The sequence below is a fragment of the Melanaphis sacchari genome, unplaced genomic scaffold (assembly GCF_002803265.2).
Source record: "Melanaphis sacchari strain LSU unplaced genomic scaffold, SCAv2.0 Contig54_pilon_pilon, whole genome shotgun sequence".
Classification (NCBI taxonomy): Eukaryota; Metazoa; Arthropoda; class Insecta; order Hemiptera; family Aphididae; genus Melanaphis; species Melanaphis sacchari.
In genome coordinates, this window is record NW_020271380.1 from 2,125,652 (window position 1) to 2,150,378 (window position 24,727).

The 24,727-nt window shown below is 22.0% G+C and overlaps 1 protein-coding gene across 1 annotated transcript in view; it reads right to left on the reverse strand.

The window, feature by feature from the left end:
* The window catches only part of LOC112599652 (brain-specific angiogenesis inhibitor 1-associated protein 2-like protein 2), a 97,510-nt gene that overhangs the window by 71,022 nt on the left and 1,761 nt on the right, over positions 1-24,727 (reverse strand). The window contains exon 2 of the mRNA XM_025346648.1: positions 2,141-2,216. Within this exon, the coding sequence (XP_025202433.1) occupies positions 2,141-2,216 (76 nt within the window). The remainder of the gene's footprint in view (positions 1-2,140; positions 2,217-24,727) is intronic.

Sequence of the window (24,727 nt, forward strand, 5' to 3'; positions counted from 1 at the left end):
TTGACTGTTTTGCATTTATCTATAAAATATTTGAATACAAATCTTAAGATTTTTATTTTTTTAATTAAAAATTAAAATAATCCATATAATTCTAAAGTATAATTTTTTTAATAATAATTTATTTTGTAATTATTTCAAATACATAAAAAAATATTTTTTTTATTACTCAATGCATTTTGTTAATTTTTTATGTATATAAAGTTAATATATATCATCATTTTTTGATTATAAACGTGAAACACATAAATGGCACACGTGCTCTTGAAAATTATATTATTTGTAGTACTTTTACTATTTTAAGAGAAAAAAGTTTAGTATGGAACAGACGGGATCCTAATAATAATACAAACACGGGGAATATATCAATCATCCTTCACCCCATCTAGACCAATGACAACATTAACTCTAGAGTACGATAAAGATGCTCTTGCATACGATATGCATGCATGTCATCAATCATACAGTGTTGATAAATATTTATGATATGTCTATATTTTCCCTCACATAAGCCGGCAAGCGTTCGTACAAACGCCGAGTTTCGTTCCGAAAAAAACAAACGGGGATATTAAAGAAAATATATTATTGTTCGGCCAATATAATTTTTACGTATATTTATATTATATTATTTATATACCTATATACCTATTACGTTATTTTCTACACCAGTATCGACGAATAAGGACATTTTCAAAGGAGTCATCTGACGGGTTTCTACTTATTTACAAAATGTACTTAAAACTATGTTGAATCCAATTACAAATCCCTAGAAAAATTTTGCCAATCCGTTATAAATATATAAGCTTAAAAAGTTTTACTTTTGTGTTTGTCTAAATCTTAAAATTTACCCACATATTCTATGAACGTAGGCGTTATTATCTTTTTAATTTTTGTACCATTTCAGAACGATAAAAAAATTTAATTACTATCATATTATCAGTTAGCCATACTTTAACCTTACATTTAATAAAATTAGCTTATTATTTAGTTTACATTTTATAAGTATATAATTTGTTTTATTTCAAAAATGTGTTCAATACTATAGATTATGAACAACGTGACAAAATATTCAATTATAGTATTATAATTACTTATTAATCATTATTTTTTTTTTTTTTTTGAATGTAACCAAAATTATACGCGTAAATTATATTTCATTCATTTGTTTTTAATATTTGTAATTTATTTACTATATCCACATAAAATAATCTCAAGGACAATGATTTTAAGTACATAAAAGTTAATGATGTCGATTAAGTTATTTTTATAAGTCATATAAATCATAACAATTAGAAGTCAATCATACTTATTTCATTGAATGTTTAATATTAAGTTATTTTTCATAATAGTACTTAAGTAATTAATATATTACATAACCACTAAGTTTTCCATATTATTTATATTTTAAACATGTTAAAATCAAGATTTCTCAGCTCAAATAAATATTGTCTATTGAGGCTAAACGAAATAATAATGATAATAACAAATTAAAGAATTAAAGAATTAAAAATGTTAAATGTTTGTTATTATTTATTATTCTTTTGGATTATTTTAAATCATAGAATTTAAATGTGAACTTTAACTTAAATCGTTAGCTTATTTAAAAAAATATAACATATTATATTTTATTTAACTTAACAATATGGTAACATTTCCGTAAAATAAAGTTAAGTATATATTTTTGTCTATTTATTTTCAGTTGTTTACTAATATGCATAAAAATAACCTTGTCATTATCAAGAATTGTAATTTTTATACTAAAACTGAATGTATAATATACAATAAATAATTTAAAAACTAAATATTTATTGATTATTAAAACTATTATTATATTTTCATATTTTTTAATAATTTAACGTGTTAAAAATTGTAAAATATTAATAATATCTTACATGAAATACTCAATTAATTTCTACTACTTATTTATAGATGTATATAAAGTATCATATTATACCATTAGTTTAATCTATTCTAACAACAATAAATTATTACTATTTCAAAATATGTATAACTTCAATACAATATAAAAGTATGTAAATTGATTATATAAGTACACTAATTTATATGTAGGTACAATGACCGTAAAAATATATATTAAAAAGAGTTTACTGATTAATCTATCAAAAAATGAATCATAACTCACCATGAAGTGCTTTCAAATATGCCTTGCCTGCATTTATCATTTGTCGGGCACCTGGATTGAACTTCTCCAATATATTCTGAAATTACAAAATTGTTTTTAAATACTTAAATACATAACCTTATTTATTTACTGAATGGATTTATATAAGCGTATATTAAGCGTTTTCCTAACAAATAACTAGCACGATCGTTACATGTTTTAAAATATAAAATTATATATGATATCTGGATCAAATTTGTATTTTTATTTTTAATTTATTATAATTTTAGTGTTACAATTTCCAATGAGGAAATTATTTTGTACAAATATAATTTAATACTATTAACCTTATTCTCAATTCTGTTTTTCTATATAGCAATCAAATATTGGGGATTCTGTCAAACAATCCAATAAAAAAAAAAAAAAATCTAAACAATTTTTCTGATTAATACCTAACCTATCTAATTATTCACAAACCTAACTATTTATTCCAACTTCTTTATCCAATCATTTTTAAACTATCAAACTCTTATAGCATAAGAACTATGCTGGTCGTCTCATAAAAAATTTGTGCAACAACTTATACAATAAGAGTTCATAGGTAAAAATGTCGTTAATGAGTAATTCTTTTTGAAAAACTGTAATACAAGTGTTAATTACCAATAACCAAAAATTGTGTTTATTATGTTAAAAGAAAATGTATAGATCGTCCCTATATAGTAATAAAAAATAAAAAATAAAATTACTTACAAAGAATAAAAATAAACTGAAATCCTACAATACATAATTTACATAAATAAAAAGTATGATAGAATACAAAAACTGATGTTATTTTTTTATATTTAAAGTCCATTAAAATTACATAATTATTTTTAATTTAAAGTAAAAAATTAGAGGTAAAAATCATCATTTAAATTTTATTTAAAAACTACAGGTTTTCTAAAACACACATTTAATGCTTTTAAAATTGTTGTCAAGAAATAAAAAATGTCGGTTATATAAAAAATAAACAATAGATTTACTGTTCCGCTTAAAATATTTATGTACATGTATAAATAAAGTAAATAAATTATCGTCTAATCTTTAAAAAGAAATACATCATTAGCATGAACTTAATATATTTCTCTAATAACTACATAATAATAAAATTAGTTTACAATATTATATTACACACTAACAATTTATTAGAAATTATCGACATTGATGACCTTGACATTGTTTGATTATTTAAAAACATCATAAAAAAAAACTTGTATGTAACATAAAATACTAATATTTTTAATTTAATTATCCTGTTTAGCATTTCCTAATGTACACAAGACTATAAACTATAATAATTTTGGTAATAATATACTAACTGTTTTTAACCAAAACTAAAACTAAAATAAGAATAATTAAAGTAGAACACGTGTAAAAATTAACTATAAGATACAAAATTGTTGAATATAAGAAGTGTATTGAAAGAAAAAAAATCGTATAAAATAGTTATTGATATATCATATAACGTATCTTTAGACTTAATCATAAAACACAATACAAGTTTAATAATATTGTTTTTCAACTTATACAAGAATATAAAAATTAGGAGGGAAATATTTAAATTATTTTAATTTTTTTTTTTTTAATATTTATTGAATATTTCCTTATTAAATTATTTTATTAATGTCTTTAAAGTAGGTATTATTATTTACTAAATTTAAGGTATTCATAATTATATCTTTATAAAATCAGACATTCAAATGCAAAACTTATAACTAATCTGAAATAAATCTGAATTTCAATGATTCGCACCAACAAACAAAAAAAAATAACTAAATCATTTACTAAAATAACATTTCTAAAATTCTGAAAACTGCAGACATCTTTCTATTTTAGTAAATGTATTTTAAAAATGTTTACTAATGGATATGTAATAAACCAAACATTATTCCATATATGGAACCCGCTCGTTGATTAAATAATTTGCTATTTCACTTAACGCTCAAAAAAAAAAAAAAAAGGAAACGTGCTCGTGTGTATTCCTGGCACGATTTCAGAATAATAATAAAAAAAAAAAAAAAGTCGTTTAGAAATACCTCTCACCAGCCCATTTGATTTTGCCTTTCCCTCGTATCCAACGATGTTCTACCCATACGAATTCCCTACATCCTCGCAACTCAACACCGCATGTCGTTTGTTTTCCAGAAGCGACAAGGGTAGTATTCTCATCCAACGCCGCTGTCATGACTTTTTGCTCCCCGATTGTTGGTTGTACTACATTCACGACTACAGTATTTACCCGAAACATTGGAATGCATACATTATGCATATATGTATATTGTATATACTTAGATTTCCTAGTGGATCGTGTGACCTATCTTGTTGTTTTGGTTGGGTTTCCTTTTATTTTATATTCTTTACATTTTGCGTCGTGGAATCGGAAAATAATCACATTGTATACATATATGACATCATAAATTCGTAAAACTGGCAGGCTAAGGGAATGTAGTTGTAATTTCCGCATGCTTCTCTAATTAAATTATTACTTTATGTGTTGTCTTTCCCGATAAATTTCAATATAGATCTATTATGAAATTGACTATTAATCTCCTGTACGTTAAATGGTAGATTAACTGTTCAAATAATGCACTCAACCTGACTCTGGAATATATTTTATGGGATAGGCTACGACTTTATTATTGTAATAGATTTTGCCTATATTATTTATCAAATTACACCCAATACTAAAATATCTATGTACAATTAACAAAACTATGTAAAACTTGAAAATTAATTAATTTTGCTGAGAAGATAATTTATTAAATAAATATCAACATACTAGTAATGCTACTTGTACTATATTTTTATTACAATAAATGATTTGACAAACAATTTATTAATTTAAAATAAAATACACAACTATCAATGATGAACAATATTTGGATCACTATAGTAGCTATTCTCATGATAATAATTTTATAAATATAATTTAAATCGTGAAACAGATTAACAATATTATCAAATATTTAATTCTAAAATATTTAACATTATTTAATATCAATATTGAAGTATCTTATCTATAGTGTTTTATTGTTTAATACCATTTTATAAATAAAAAAATAATAAATTATTAATTTAGCAAGTAAGTTGTTTTTCCTTAATGGCTTAGCCCTTGCATTAAGACAATGTAATACTAAAATTTTAACTAAAAAATGAAGTTTATTGTAAGATGTTATAATGATTTTTCTATATTACACTAATAATATAATTATATTTTAAATTAATATCATTCTAGGTTAACTGTTGAATATTATAGAACATAATCCTCACAGTAATAAAAATACTACTTTTTCTCATACATAATAAAACACTTCTAAGATTAGAATAAAAAATTGAATTATTTTATGTAACTACATTTTAAATTATAAAACTATCTTTTCAATTATATTATTTTTATTAGTTAAGTAATTATGTTATTTTAATAGTTATACTTCCTAAGGAAAATGTCTCATAACTTTTTATACATCCCCACGGTAAATAAGTAATTAATTATCATTAATTTACTTCATTTAAAATATTATAATTTCTCTATTTAATTGTATGTTATAAATTATCTTATTAATTTAAAAGTAAAGAATAGATTTTGAACCTTAACTTTAGAAACTTTTTTAATAATAACATATTTAAATTCTTGCTTACATATTTATACACAGAATAAAATAACGTATTGTATATTATATCAATGATTATAAATACAATTTCATACTTTTTTTTTGAAAATGCAGATAATGATTATCACATACTTTGAAAATTTAACTTTAGTATCATATATATTTATATGATCAAATTAAATCGTGTATTGTTCTAAAGATGAATTTATTTTAAAATTATATTCCAGAGTGATAATAAAATAAAGGAAAAAAATGCTGTGATAATATCTATAATGTTAAATTAATATTTCTGATTTCGTGGACATCTCTTGTTAACTTAACCGTAGTAACCAGGTAACACGTCGTCGGGTATCAGTATAATAAAAAAAAAAATTCAATATTAGATTATTAGAAATATGAAGTTTTAAAGTGCACGCTTATCTCTTATAGTCACGAATTTTTATGAACTCAACAAAGGTCTATTAAAAAAAAATTACAATTGTAAAATTACTTTTACAATTGCTATTGTAAATAGCGAATTATATTGTTGATGGTTGTAAATATTTTCCTGACACTCAGATTTTGCCTGAAATACACTTACTATGTAAGAAATTTCATTGTTCACTACGTTTTTTACGCAACTACGGTGATTAATTGGTATTGTGTGATTACATAAAATTTAGCTTCAATAATAATAGAACGTGATTAAAAAATCGTAATCACCATATTGCCAATAAATGTATATTTTTGTATCATGGATTAGTAAATTTTATCGAAAAAATCTCACAGGTATTTATTCAATCATTCTCATGAACGACCAAGTCACGAAAATATTAATAAATATTGATATAATATTGTATTAATAAAATCCTCCTACAATACACTTAATATTGGTGTATAAATATTAAATAATAAACACCTAAGAATCTTTTTATCTGTACTAATGGTGATATAGTCTAGAAATCAACGTTCGTGTTCGCTCAAGAATGAACTTTCTAATGTTTTACATTCCAAAACATGAAGAATAAAAAAAAAAAATATTATCATCACTAACGTGTTAATAGACACTCAACAAGTAGCTCATAGTCATTGATATTAAATGGTACTTGATCGACAAATACTGTAGAGTAGATACCTGGTACTTATTCATTGTAGGTTGATTATATAGTATTATGGTATACGACAAAATAAAACACAAAAAATACTAAACAAAGTTAAATTTACAAACCACATAAAAAAAAGTAAACAAATAATGCACTGTCTGCATATTTTGAAGAATGCAAGAGAGTAAAATAGAATAAAAAAATAATACCATAACATTTAAACTATATTATAAGCTGTTATAGCATCGGAATACCACTTTGTAAAAATAGTATTTGAAATAGTATTTACTAAATGTATAACTAAACAAGCTTAAATCTTTACAATAAATTAATTTATAGGCTATAATTTACAGTATTTTGATGAATCATTATGTTCTATATTTATTTAATGATTTTTCTACTTATAATTTAATATAGCTATAACTACTGAATAACAACCATTTTAAATAACTAATTCAGTGCTTTTGGGTATTAGTAAAAGGTTAAATTAACTATTTCTAAAAATTAGATACATTTTTTTTATTTTTTAATAGGTACCATTTAGTTTTAAACATTTCTATATAATATAAGCAGTGGAGTACTTATATTTCTAGAAAAGGCAGTTTAGTTCCTCAAATCCAAACCCTACCACCAAACAAATTAAGTATTAGTACGCTACTATATAAAATATAATTCACAAAGTTATTTTAAAAATAAATCAAACATTTATACTACCGTTCTTTATTTAGTTAGATATAAATCAACCGACTTATTTTAAACCCTGGTTACTACTTTGAGCTTAATATTATATTATAAGATTTAATAAGATGAAATAATTTGTGATTGATGTTTATATTTATAGGACGTTTTGTAACATACATACAAAACCTTAGCTTTTCCTTTTTATTAGATATAGACTTTAACTAAAAAAATTAATCTCCATTCATTACATATACAATTATTGTATTCAATTACATCAATACTCTATAATTCTATTGAAAAACAGAAATCAAAAATATTTTGTTATACCTCATCCATGTATCTAAAATTATAAAGTATATTAGTACGTAATAATTACACTAATATATTATATTCTAGCAATATTTTAACGTGCAGCTACAAAATATGATTAAAAATAAAAAAAATGAATTAACGATAATATCAATTTTAATTAATTAAAATATAAAAATTATATTTTTACACTTATAGGTGTATATTTTTTTACTTTTCAATTTATTGTTTACAAAAAAAAAAAAAATGAAATGAAATATAAAAAAAAATATTTTTATTTTTCATTTTTTTGAAAGTATTAAATAGTCAAATATTAAAAATAATGTCGTATTTTAATTGCAACGTATTTAAAATAATATGAAATGGATATTTAAAGAAATTTGATATGCATCGTTTGCACAGCAGTGATTCATTGTTCTTTTCCTACAAAATTTTTATAAATAATCAAAATCATATTCATCATATTATTTTTTTATACGTAATATTCAAGAACTATGTTTATTATTCAAATTTACTATTCAACACTATATCATTTCAATTTACAGAACAATTATCAATTTTATTAAGTACCTACTAGAAAAAAAAACTCATTGTATATTAATTATAACTAATGCGATATAAAACTCAAATAGATATAATGTTTATTAAAATCAATTATTTTAGTAATTAAAGATTAATTAAAGATGGATAAATATAATATCATTAATAAATCAAACATTTATAAATTCACTCAGTATTTTTATTATTTTATTAAAATAAAGGATAATACATAAAATAGATCTATACAAATACTTAATTGTTTTATAATTATATTGTAGCTATACATTAAATTTCAGAAAAGTAAAATAATTCGAGTAAACTATAAAATTGTAAATATTCATTCAACAATTCTCAATAAAAATAATAATAAGCATAAATTGGTCTTGGAATATATTAAAACTTTTCTTATTTTTAAACCATATAATATAAATATATATATTTTATATTATAATTCTAATCCATTATTTTAGAAAGTGTTATATATGCGTATTAATATAAAATAGTTAAGACCCTAAATTTCAATCCTCTCATTGTTCAAGACAAGTAGCTTTTCAACATGAAGTACAAAAGAAGACTTCAACTATTTTAATCGTATATTTGTTTTCTACGTCACCTACATTTTCAATTCATATAAGATTATAAAAAAAAAATTATCGAATAAGAACGATATAGTATTTTTTTATAAAGAACTTTTCTCCACTTAAAAATGTCAATGATGAATGAGCGAAAGTGATTGATCAATTGATATTTGAGTGTACAAAAAATATTACTCTTATGAATTTGTAATAAGTACACTTAATTATTTATTTTAAAAAATATCAATACAAATAGTTGAAATATTAGCATACGTACATGCAATATACAATATAATAAATTTCCCCTATGAAATATGAATTTGAATTAAATGTTAATTACAAGTCATCATGTGCTTATCAAAGTGAACGTGAACATAAATATATATATATATATATATATATATATATATATTATATTCACAATAAGTTTGAATCATACAATTTGAATGCTTTTCTAAAATGTAAATTTCAAAAAACTCAAATCGAATTGTTTTTTCTTTATTATTAAAAAAATAATAATAAATAATAATTTTAAGTTTTAAATATATTTTATTTACGTTAGAAACTAGTACATAATTCACAAGAGTTAATATACTTTAAGTTGCGTATCAGTATAACAAACGAATTATTTTTTATAATTCAATACGAATTACCTATGTGATCTAAAATAGTATTTTATTAACTTTTTCTGCATTTAAATTTAAATAATTATATACAGAATATAATATTGTATGCACTTTATCAGAGATGGCCAAATTTTTTTTGGCCGCGATCTATTAAAAATATACTTCATCTTTGAGAATTAACTTCGACAAAAAAGTTTTTTTTAATATTAAGTTACTATACCACCATAATTAATGTTCGTGTGCATAGCCTAAAAATAAATTATAATACGATCGACTGTTTGGCCGAAACTGTACTGTATTATAAAATATCTTTCATTTGTTTTTAATAAAAAAATTAAATTACATATTCATTAAAATATAAAAATAAAAATAGTAAAGTATATTTTACTTATGTGCCTACCTCAGGATGATAAAATAAATAATAGAACAGTATAAGAAACAAACTTTTGACTTACAATCGTTTTTACATTTTTTCATAAAATAAATTAATAATACATATTATATATTTTTTTATTATAGGAATGTATCATTTTATTCCAGTTTTAAATTATAATACCGTAACAATTTCATGATCTGTCCATGACATAATACAGCCAAAATGAAAAATATAAACACGTAGTACATTACAATATGTATAACGTATAATTATGCGGGAGGCGATACTATTTTTGTTCATACCTATAGAGTCTATAGTATAGACAATTTCGTAAAAAATGTATTTTAATATTTTCTAGTCGTGCAGATAAATTTGATATACAAGGCCATGCCCTTTTTACAATGCCATATTTCACTTTTTTTTTTTTTACATAATTTTTTGAGAAAGTGTATCGATGTAGGTACTTAGACGTTGAAGTGATACAGACATTCGATATAAGAGTATTCAACACGAAAAAAAGGTGTCAGAATCGAACGCGTCTTCCTATTTATACGCAGTACTTTCGATTGCCCTTTATATTTCGTATTCCGCGATCGTTGTTTCCGTCCTCCGCCACTCAACACTTGTTCAATCCCAATCAAACTCGCAATGATATTTTGTGCGTGCGGTCTCGACACGTTTTTCCACCTCAACCATCCCACCACCTCATTCACCACTCTCTTGGGGCCAATATCGTCTCGTTTGCCCGTTTATATGAAACAAGACGGCTGGACAAGTGAGCTGAGGAAATCCCTCGCTCCATAGACCATCATTGGTAGATTTCTCACAAGCCGGAGTTATAGCTAGCACGTCTTGTATATATCACTCAAATAAATTAAACGCTTTTTCAAGAAGAGATATAATCCCGTTGGTGAGATTGCTATATCTCACTTCCACTTTTTATTTTATGGTCACCCTAAACTCCATATGAACAATATTATGACGTAAAATGTCTCAAAAAATAATAATTAACTTCATACAAAATCTCAAAATACTTATTTCGATTACTATAATATTGATTTATATAATATATATAATATATATGTAGTATTCTATATGAGCCTTCAGTTAGTTATTTTTACTTTTAAAATATAATATGCATTTTATGTACATAAACAAATACATATTATTTAAAATAATTTAATGTATTTTTTAAATAATTACATATTTTCTAAAAATGTTATTAGAAATGTATATACCTACTATATTAATTCATAAATATAACATTTCTAACTAAAAAAATGTCATGTCTCAATATAATTATTGGGTAGTCAGGTAGGCATGATTTTATATAAATATAACAAATCTAAAAAATGCTTAAAACGTATTTTTATTTATATTTTTAACATGCTAAAATTTTATATTTTTCTTCTAGTACTAATTTTAAGGTCCCTATCGTTGAAACTAGTAGATAACTAGATAAGTTTATTTGAATATTAATCTATTATTTTATTTACATAATATTACAGAATCCTACATATTTTTTATAAAACATACTTATTCTTACACCATTATGATTTCTAGACACAAAATCAAAATTTAACTCTAATTGTTAATATGAAATAATGCTGAATAAAAACTCATTATATGAAATATATTTTATGCTCAATTTTACGACTTGGGCCAAAATTATTAGGTGCAAGAAATGTATGTTAAATAAACGTAATACAATGTTTTTACCCTGCAGCAATATTTTGAGATTAAAAATTGAAAACTCACGAATATTACTCAACAGTTCATTTGTTTCTTAAATTGATTTTATGCGGTTTCTTAAAATTGCATCTATCATCAATATTACGTTTTAACTCATTCAAACAAACTGGACAAAGTTAAAATTGTTTAAGAATTATAAAAATTATGTATGATGATCCTTAAAAAAATATTTTATTTTCTTAAAGTTTTTTTTTGGAAATTAGAATTATATATACTTTAAGAATGTATATTGTTGGAGAAAGTATTTTCAATTAATGTAATATCGACAAGTGGTCTACTGAAAACTAGAAAATCCAGTACACGTTTCATCTGCATATTATAGAGAGTTCATAGAATATTTTAACTAATGTTGTAATACTGAAACTATATTATAACTAAAAAACTTTATTTATCTCATATCTCAATCTATTTATAGTCTAAATATATAAAACAAATGATACCTTCAATATTCAGACTACAAGTTTAATAAGTCTCAGAAAATGTTATTTTATAATAAAATAATTATTAATTTTTAGTTAGATCTTTAAATTATTGATATATATTTTTTTATAACTATACACTACTTTTTAATTACGAGTATACATATACATATGTATAACTTTTTAACTAAAAATTAATCAAAACATGAATGAAATTATTTCAATACTCAAACACAGAATAACTAGTCAAACTAGTCTTTCCATAATTTTACAGTATAAACCACATTCCCCGTTAAGCTTATAATCTTATATTTTTTATTAATTAATCGATAAATACTAAAAAAACTGAATTAAAATTTGAAATTTATATTAAAAGAAATTATATTTATATTGAATATAAAAAATAATAAGAAAGAGAATATTTTTTATTCAGTAAACTTGATAATATGGACATATTTAGTTTTTGTTTTTACATGATTATTAGTCGTAATAAGGATTTAATAACAAGGAACTAAACTGCTAGTGTTCAGTCATTCATTTTTTACCTATTATAAATTATAAATAAGTTATCCATATAAGTTGATCCAACATACATTTGTAATAATTTTTTAAATGTTCTTTTAATCATTATTAAACATAAATTTATAGATATAGACCTATTATATTACTTTCGAAATTACGATATTCTAGTCTCCTGAATGTACAAGATATGCAGACAATATTGACTATTTTTATGCATACGTGATACATGTTCAAATACATATACTTATATATATGTATATATATTATAAGACTATATTTCAAAGTTATTTGTAGGTAGGTTCTGAATCTCAACGTGAAAAATGTATTTTATTTTCAATAATTTCATCATTATTTACTTGTTTATATATTCCAAAACAAATGTACCATACAACCATATCTCTCAATATGAAAAAAACTCTGGGGATTGTTAAAGTTCTCTTTGCCTACTCGTTTCGAGTGGAAAAATCACGTTTACCTCGAAGGCATAATATGACTATATGGGTGTGTGTATACACATGTCCTTGCCGAAAGTCACAAGGGGAAAGCATCCATAAATCTAGATGACATTTTGTTCACATTTTTATTTAGAGAAAATTGGGGGAGTAAGCAAAAAATATAAAACCATATGAAACCTCTTCTTTTTAAGTTCCACATTGTTTTTAAAATGAAAAGCTTAAGTATTTCTCAATTCAAATATCTAACAAACAAGATTAACGAAATTAAAAGAGAAAATTAATGTTAACCAAAACTTTCATTATATTTTACATTGATAGATTTAAATTTAAAATTTATATCTCTTGATTTTTAATTATTTAAAATCAAAATTTTAATAATTGTTTAAAGATAATATTAATTAATTTTTGATTTCTAAGCTATATTCAAATTAACTATAAAACAACCATGATTAAACACAACATTTCAAGAATTATACTTATTTTTCATATAAAAAAAATTATCCATGTTGGTCATATAAAATTAATGGTTAAAAATTTTCTTAACACCTATGAACATCATATTTTGACCAACCACTTGAACGAGTATGGTATGGAAATTATTTCTTAAATTTATATCTTAAATTATTATAATATTAAAGCAATAAAAAAAAAAAATGTTTAGTTGACAACCAAACAAATACTAACATATTATAATCGAATAAAATATTATAATATATAAACATTAGGTATCTACCAATGATCTAAATATGTTTAATAAAATAATTCTAAAATCTTAATATTCATTTATTTTAATGACATTTTTTTTAAATATAATTTAAAAAAATTATATTAAAGAATTAATTTTTTTAAATATAATTTAAAAAAAGCCATGCAGGACATGAACTTAGGTATATAGATATGTATTAATTTAGATAAAAGATATTTCTGATAATTTATGTTAGCAATAATAATTATCATAATATTTTTAAAGTGATTTTTAGAAAACTAAATAAACACTTGTTGAATTTCATAATTTATTTAACGGATTTCTAGGTATATTTTTTTAAGCATAGGAAAACACAAATAAAATTGAAAAATAACCTTTTAAATATAATAACTTATTTTGATTTTCAATCTATAAATGAAAACTAAAATTGAAGAGCTACTTGAAACTTTTAGAATCTTCCTTATGTAAAGAAATGCACTTGCAACACATTAAATAAAAAGTGTAAATGAAAATATTACTGTAAAACTAATAAATAAACTTTACTTAAAAAACAGAATTTAAAATAAAAAATTAATTTTTAAAAACAAATCAACTAGATTTTAAAGGTCATACTCTATTATTTCCATAACAAAATATATCTAAAATACATTATTTTTATCTCATCTGTAAGATTTCTCATTGGAAAATTATGTAACTTATTACTATTTAGAAATTAGTATTTAGTAATAATAAAAATTAAGTTTTATTATTGTCATACCCAATTGAACGTCATTCATAGGATTAACAAAGTAATATTATGTACTTTTAAATAAAATAACCTATATAGTTAAATATTAAAATAAAAAAGTGAAAGGTGAAAAGCTGTTTAAATTCATTTTAGACTAAAATATGTATTCATAGATAATATACAAAAATGTCTTCACCCATCTATTGTTGTTATTATTGTGGAAGCGTAGAGGTCTAGATATCAGGTACATATTCCCGAGGTCACAAGACCTTTTATGGGCGAGTCACCAGAATTAACGTTGAAATTGCACAGACACTGTGGATTTCTGACATAACCTTCACTGTTGATGTCTATCTTGATTCTGGATCTTTTTTAAGCGTATGATAATCATATAATATAATATGTCTATATTCACATTTAAATTGTTGTGTAACAAGTATTATAAAAATAATTTATTCTCTCTTTTTAATCTCTTATATTCAATAAACTTTTCTAAACAAAAATATTAACCATTAGAAATAGACTATTTTAAAATATCCAATATTATACATGTTTTTTAAGAAAACCATTAAAATACGAGTACTAATAATTATGTATTAATATCATGTTAAATTTATTAACAACAAAATTCAACTTGAGAAAATATCTGTTAATTTTTTCTATAAGGAAGACGGAATAATATATAGTAGTTAACAACTATACCTAATTTGACCTTAATGAAAAACAGAAAATGTTTCAGTCACGATTTTCCTGCTCTTTAATAACTATGTTGAAATAAAAGTTGACCTTACAAATATTTGTGATTAGTTACTTTTACAAATTAATATAAAATACAATATGCATTTTGTTATCACTTAAAAATAAATATAATTCTTCAAAATTTGTATTTTGAATTGAAATTTTTTTTGAAAATAATTTATTACTAATATATTTATTTTTAATAAATTTCTTAGAAATTCTAATCTAACTTAAATTCTTTGTGAGTTTACATAAGTTTATAATAAATTATTAATTTGGTTGGTTGAATTAAAAATATTAATGCAAATGTGTTTAATTTCTCTAAGCTTTAACGAAGCCTCTTAAAATTTGTGATAAAATCTTTGACGTTATATATTTTTGTATTAGTGAACCTATTACTGCACAAAATTTGGTTTACTATACAAATACATGATGACTCATCTTTGTGCAAACTACTTGGACGAATATTTGGATAATAATTATACTTAGAGTATTCTAAATAAAAATGAATGAAAATCAGAAATTAAGTTACATGAATATGTATTCAAATATTTCAAACACAAAACAATAACTTAATAATCAAAATATCACACATTATAAATACTATGCATTTACGATTATTTAAAAAGATAGTGGCACGTCGTTATACTCATATATCGATAAAAATACTTTTTACATGATCAATGAGTATAATGATATCTAAACCTACTATAATAATATAGATGTATATACTAAATTTATGTATTTACAGATGTACTTTGTCACAATTTGATGATGTACAAAGAAGAACAGGAAAAAAGCTATTGAGAAGTTTACAGTTTATGTTCAATGCGAATCGTGACTTGAATATTATGAATATCAGCTTAGTCTGACCTAAAACTAGATGACAACATACTAATGAAGCCTTGGAACTATGTATCCAAAGCAAACCACACCTATATACACTAAATGTTTCGCATATTCATTGATCACCAACATATGAAACAATATTATAATCGTATATGAAATTTATGATACTTAACATACGTATTAATATAAATACAAGCACAAATCCAATTACAACTTAAGTATATACAATTGTATATATTTAATATGACTCCTAAGAAAATTCCGTAATTTTAAAATACAATTTTAATAACTCTAATATCCGTATACTGTGACTTAACACTTAATAGAGTGAATTATACATTTTTTAAATTAAATTACATTCATCTAACAATCAATACGTACCATTTTTTTTTTCCATTAACTTAGATATTTTTATAAATCTGAAGATATATCTATACTAAACTTAATACAAAATCTTTAAAAATAATTTTAAATAATTGAGTGTATCTATCATTCTATTTGTATTAATACATATGATACAAAATTAGATGATTTAAAATACTTATCTAAATTGATTAATAATCGATAATTTTTTTGTACATGTCATTGACTGTTATAATAATTAACTAAGGATTTAACAATAAAAAATTTTAAATACATAAACGTATTTGGTAGAGTATTATATGTTTGCTTCAAATTACTGATGCATAGAGCGTCAACAAGCCAAAAGTAAAAAATAAAAATTACAGTTAGTCGTGACAGTTATGCATTAGGAATTTCAAATGAAATTTAACATTAAGACTTTAATAATCGTACTCAGATGCATTTTATAAATTTGAATAATTGGTATAATATTTATTATTACTAATCATATTTACAAGTGATAACTAATTAACATATTTACATAAAATTATTTTTTAAATATTATACAATACAGGTATAGCATTACAATTTACAAATATATTAGGTAAATATAAATATAGGTAGTTTTTAAGTGAATAATAATAATAACATAAACACAAATTAAACAACTATAAAACACGTGTTTTAGTTTGACTATAAAGTATAGTATAGAAAATATAAATATTTGGAGTACAAGTAGTGTCTTTATAGTATATTGTGAACATTTTAATTCCATACATTTTTTTACCGAATAGGTATAAACTTAAAATAAATATGTTGCTATGATAAAATATGTATCCTAAGTAAATAATGTAAGATTACTTTACTTTATAATATAGTTACTTTTACTTATCCAAATAATAAATTAGTAAATATTATAAAATATTACTTTATCTAAAGTACATTTGAAACTATTCAATAATAAACAATTTAAAAAAGAGCTTTTTTGTTAATATAAACTCAAACACCTGTATATTCAAACTATATTCAATTTTCATGCCAACTTATAAATAATTTTTACACCTCGTCAATTGCCGATCGACCAATTTTCAATAATTTTAGGTTTAACAATGTAAATTAGAAAATGAAAACTTTCACTTCACGCCTAATACATATATAATATTTTTACTTATAGTCTGCATAGACGCCCATTTTTCATATATATGGAGGTTAAGCAATCAATCAAAACTCTTACAATATGACAGACATAAAATAATCTTTTTATAATTAACACAACTCTACAAATACTATACATAAAATACCACAAGAACGTGAATGATTTATCATTATGCCTTATTATATGAAATCTATACATTTTAACTAGTAAATTCAGTTTTTTTATATAAAACCAGCTAGTAATATTTATTATTTAAACATTTAAACATGTTATTAAAACTTTTTGCACTTATATTTTAGTTTCAATAATAAACAGAATTTAAAATAAATTATGAGAATATTATTAAACAAATAGTCAATTAAATAGACCATAAAATACAAAAATAATAAAAAACATAAATAAAAAGGTACCTTAAGACATACAATCATCTCATTGATGGGTTTTATCAATCATTTACAAAACAAATTTATCTATATATCCTGCCTAGCATCCTAGGGACAAATAAGTTTTCTTTTAAAAAAGTACACGAGAGAGTCAATGTATTTTTAAATATTTCAAAATGTGTTTAAATAAAAAAAAATCGTTTTATTTGTCTGAAATAGGTACTTAATATTATACAATAATTTATAGTTTTCTATAAAATTTATTTTTACCTATTTTTAATATTAATATTATGATTTATTATAATATTTATTACAATTTAGATTATACATTTACAAAAATATTATAGATTATAACTTTTAACTATTATTTACGATTTCAAATTATCCAAATAATTATATATATCATTACAGGACAATGTTTCATTTCACAAATTTAGTAAGCCAACAAAAAAATAAAAATAAATTATATAATTGACTAAAAAGTAATTTTTCATAGGTTCGCATTTACCAATACTTATCAACTATAATAATTGCAATATAGATTCTCCACATTAACGTAAAAATTTATTTTATCTATTAAAACTTATTGATAACAATCATAATTATTATTAAGGTTATAAAGTTTAACAATTAATCTATTTTATGTAAATATAATAATTATTATTGAATACTTACGAGTATAACTCAAAAAATTATCTTAAAATTTATTTAAGTAGATATAAGTGTATAACTTATTTATATTTATTATAAAAGCAAAATAAAATTGTATTTTACGCATTTATTTATTTTTAATTAAAAATACATTTAGTTTAACATATAAAATTATTATTTACATTACTTCTATTGAGTTCTATAGACATAAAGCACTATAGTAATCAAATAAATTTTTCATCTTTCAATAAAAATTACATACCTACGCCATTATATAATTGTGTAATACATTTGAATACTTCCAGACAATTTTTAACTACCTATCACTACAACACTACATAAATTTAATATTCAACACAATCATTAATAAAGCGATATAATATCCTAATATTTTCGATAGTATTAATATTACTTTAGTATTATTAACTATGTATCTTGTATTATATTATACTAAACAAATAAAAAAAAACTAAACTATACGGTTATACGACGACACATTAGATAGTACATGGTTTACCTAGCATAAATAAACTAACCGTTAAATTTTGACAAGTTATACATGCGAGGCACTGGTTTATGTGCATTAGAATGCATAAGACATTGTAAAACTTGGACGTAGGTAAAATCTTCAATTAAATATAACGGTGTTTGATAACAACAATAGAGCCTCAAAGGTAGGTCGATTATTGGCTACATTATCTTTTATAAAATTGCTAAATGTATGTAGTTACCTACATATAATATGATTCATAGCTAATCGTTTATATCTATAATATATTCTATAGATAACAATTTGTATTCATATATCTCTCTTTCAAATTATCCTCACTATATTAGTTAGTTTAATTCAATGACAATTATTTTCGTTATAAGTTAAATATAGGTAGATATTTTAATTTGTTATCATAGTTTAGCATTAGGTGAAATACTCCTGAATAATTTCTAATTTATAAAAATAAATTTAATACTTCATTTTAATATAAAAATAAGAAGAAAAAGTTAAATTATTATTTAATTATTAACTAATAAACTTTAAATAAGATGATTGAAAATAACACACCAAATTTCAACAGAATTAACAATACATGTTTTACATTATTGTCTTAATCATTAGTAGCGTAAACAAAGCAAACTGATATCTTGAACATGTCATTAAATTAAGAAAACGACGAATAAAACAAATTCAATTTTTATATGAATACATTTATATTTATGTTTAAATTTAAAATAAATTTTAGTTATAAATTACAAAATTTTAATATTTTAATATTATTATTATTATTGACTATTAGTTTTAAATAGATACACAAATAAAAAAAAAATTTCGGTAGGTAAGTATTTAAAATATATTTACGTATAACAATGAACTTCAAAATAATTACAGAACTCTTCTATTTAAACTATTTTATTTAATCCTAATTTTTTTTTTTATATAAGAATTATATCATTAAATTAATTCAATTTAAAAGTATTATTATATTTACTCGTAAATATAAATATATAATATAAGCACGTTAAATTATTAAATTAATCAATAGAGCTCAGATCTTGTAGTAAATTCTACTTTGTCGAGAAGTGTGATAAAAAGATAACTCATTTATATAAATACATTTTAAATCATTATGATTTCAATGAAGTTAACTTTATATATTCATCATCACTTTATATAATTATTTATATTTCATCGAACGTGTATAAACATATTACAATAATCGTAATAAAAAATTAAAAATACTATGATAGAATAGTGCCTAAAGGATTTATCAATTATTGAATATTTTTTTTTAACCACAGTTTAAGAACCAGTAACGATAGTAACGTTAGTATGCTTTAGTACCTATAACAGCCCCGGAAAGTGAGATTACGTCCATTCTAAAGAGCTCCTCAGGCTCTCTAAATATGACTTACTAAAGCTTATAATTATTACACTGGATACCTTAATAGTCCGGTTTATATATATATATATATATATATATATATGTAATAGTAACAACAAATTATTAAAAAGAAAATAGGAAAGAGAAAGAGTGAGAGAGAGAAGTAACACTACTCCATACAGCCGCCCCAGCAGGTAACATTCTTGAATAATAATTTTTTTACCAGTGTTTAGCTCGAATGGAATCTGCGGCACTCCCAGCCGACCGGACGACCTTCAAGTGTCCGTGCGCCAGGTTCACTGGTATGGTATTTTGTTTTGTTTTTTTTTTCACGATATATTCGCGTGCAAGTACATCAGAGAAAATAGGGTCGTGTTTATATTAATATCAAATACAATAAAAAAAAAAAACTGTGTACACAATGTCCTTATATAATAACAATAAGGTTTTTAATTGCTAATTGTTCGCGGTTATGTGGAAAATTGTTCAACTTCTTATATTGATGCTACATACACCCATAGTACAATAATCACATGTATTAACCAGAGCAATATGAGTAGAACCAATACGATGACCATGACAATAGATATTATAGTTTTGTATTTGTTATGCTAAAATCTATTATTATTAGTAACAAAAATCGTGTTCAATGACTTTTAAGGCATGTTAAAAAAACAAACAAATTTCAAGTAAGGGCACAATGTATTATTTTCAAAGTACCTAATAAAAATGTGAAAAACTTAACAAGTTTATTTTCATTATTTTCTTACATTTATTAATAAAAATATTTCAAAACATATTTTAATACACCTCAGAAATTCTAAAAAAAATTTGGTTGAAAATAAAAACTAACTATCAAAGAAGTTTTTATTTCAAATTAAACAACGTGAATATACACAGTTTTTAGAAAAGCTAATAAGCAATAAAATCTTCAAACAATCACATAATTATAAATTTTCTAAAGATCGGTTTTTTTTAAACACCCACTGTAATAGCTTGTAAAAAAAGAAAATATTTAAAATATTACTTTTAAGATATATCTATTGATATTATATAATATAATGTATTATTTTCCTTCTTATTGTAGTACTAGACTGTAATTAAAATAATTTATGATATGAAATATAAGTATATTATTACTACTAAAAAACTTATAACAACTAGTATATTACTATGGTCCTTTCTAGTTTAAAAAACATGTTAACTTATTATCGTAACTCTATTTAATTCAGAAAAAATTACTTAATTTTATACACTTTAGAGTCTAAAGTTTAGACCATACATTTTTTTAGAAAATTAATCGAGTACTACAAATATTACTTAATTTAAATAACTAATCCTTCTTTTATATGAACTCTATAAGTGTATATAAAATATATCTTATTGTTTTAACAAGGTGTTTAATGTTAAAAATGATTGTATTTATACTTAAAAGTAAACATCAATGTAACCATTGATATTCATAAAACTTCTATAAAAATGTATCTAATAAAATAATATTTAGGTAATTTATTTTCTATTACAAAAACACAACTTGTAAGAATAATATTTTTTTATAACAATTGGTCATATATTATCACATTTTAATGAAATCTATGTAAAATCACTAATATTTAGTTACATGTGAATATTATTATTCAATTTACATATAATTTAAAATATATATAATTGTACTTCACTAAGTTTTAATTTGATTATAATAAAGATTATAAACTATTTAAATGAATTAAGAAGTAGGTAACTACTAATAAAATCTGATTGATCAACAATTAATTACAAATACAATGACTATTTAAGCATTCGTTTATAATTAATCTAACTCACAATAATACTGTTAAACTTTTACAGACTATTAAACAAGTAATGTATGTTTTTATAGTTTTCTAAAAGTTTTTGCTATAATATTTGTCAAATTAGGAAAACTACCAGAACTTTTAACTTAACATAGTTTTACAACTTCTAATTCTCACTGATCTATACACTTATTATGTAATTTAATAATTCTCATGATATATATATTTTTTTTTAATACACCTAGCCAAATAACTAACTAACTGTAATTACGTCAAATACTAAGGAAATATCACAAATAAAGTATTTATATGAAACTATTTAATTTCCCTATTTCCTACACCTATGTTATAAGATTCTAAAACAGAGTATAAACTAATTATTAAACATAAAACTAAATAAAATATTGAATGATTTAAATGTCTTGAAAAATGTTTAAAAATCAACACGCTTGTGTACAAATTATATATTTATAATATTTTTTATTGATACTAAGAATTGCTAGTTAAAATCATCAAAAATATGATACATAGTATAAAAAAGTATTTTGTAATGGAGCATTGTTTTCAATACATTTAATATTATTTTGTATTCTTATTTCTTAGTACATGAAAAATTTAAAAAAAGTATTTTACCGTTAGTCGATTTGTGGTTAACCACATATAAGATCAATAACATCATATAAATAATAGCCAATCATGTCAACGAATTTCAATTAACTATTAAAAAAAAAAATAAGTCCTTTAAATGTACAGTTTGTTCGATAACACAACCAATTACTAGTTAATATTTTATTTACCTAACATGTATTTTCTTTAATAATAAAAATATATAAATATTGTATTCCAATATTTAAAATTTAGATTTAAATCAAAAGTAATCCTAATATGATTTTGAGTTTAATTTATCATAAGAAAAATAATTATGCTTATTAAATATTATTGTTTTTTCAAAAAATTATAAACGTATTCAAAATGTCTCTCTAAATTATCGAATTATTAAAATTCTGATTCTTATTATAAGAACTTGAAACAATTTATGAGTACATAATCATTAGAGCCATTATATACAACTTGTATTAAATTAAAGAAAAAACACGTTTTCCAGTCTGGAGATCAACGACTTTGAATAACGTATGAGTTACTACATTGATACGTAGTAACATACCTGCATATTTATCACGTAAGCTGGTATCTATACTAAAATATTTCATAATTTCTTCAAAATTCACTTTTATGAGTTATAAAATATAACAGTGGCCATGTAAAAACTTTTTTAACAATTATTAAATAGTTATTTTAAGTACGTTTTATATAGTATACCGATATAAAACAATATTTATAACTATAAATAATTACTCTTAGTACCTGATTATTATGATATTAATATACTTATAAATAAATTAATATTTGTTTTCATAGTAGATAAATCACCAAAAAAAAAAAAAAAAATGATATTTTGAATTTCAAAAATTTCTTTTGAAAATAATATGCAAGTATAGATAAAAAGATGTAAGAATACTAAAAACTAAATATTTTTTTTAACACAACTTTGATTTTTCAATTAAAATATTTCACATAATATTCTATTAGAATAGAACATTATTATAATAAAATAATATTTTAAATTCTGACTTTACCAAGAAATGTATAAGTTTTTCAATTAGTTTTGTACATGATGGCGTAAAAATGCACTCTAAAAGTTCCATAGAGTAACTTTTTGAATCGAAAATGACATCCAGTTCATACTTTATAAAAAAAGTCAGTATTCACAGTAGTTTTAAAATGAAAAATTGTAGGAAAGCTATAGTGATGTATGTCTTAATATCTTTTCCACTTTTAATGAAATCAACAAAATTTCAATTTTAATTTTGGTTAAAAACTTTAAATATTAGTGCCTTATCATCTTTACTCAAATAAATACATTGTTATTTGTACTTGTTATTTTTACCGAAGACTTGTAATAATTTTCAAATATATATATTTTATTTATACTTATACATCATTAGTTTATCCGAAAGCAAGGCGTAACAAATAAATTCTAAATACAAAACAATTTGGTATACTGTTTGTATTTTTTCATCCTTTACTTAAACATATCAACAAAATATTATTGAGAAGTTGGTTAAATTATTGTATGTTGATAAATATTATATAATAAATAATAATATTAAATCAAATTTTTTAGGATATTTCCTCAGTAAGAACTTAAAATTTTTTTAAAAAAAACTGTTTTTTCTCTCAAAAACCAATGTTCTGATTGTAGACAACTAATTTTCTGTTTGATTACAAAATATTGACCAATTTTAAACCCAAATCACAAAGGAATATATCACAGCAACACAAAGATCTAAAAGGTAGACATCTTATTTAAACGCAACAAAAAGACTTAATTTCACTTT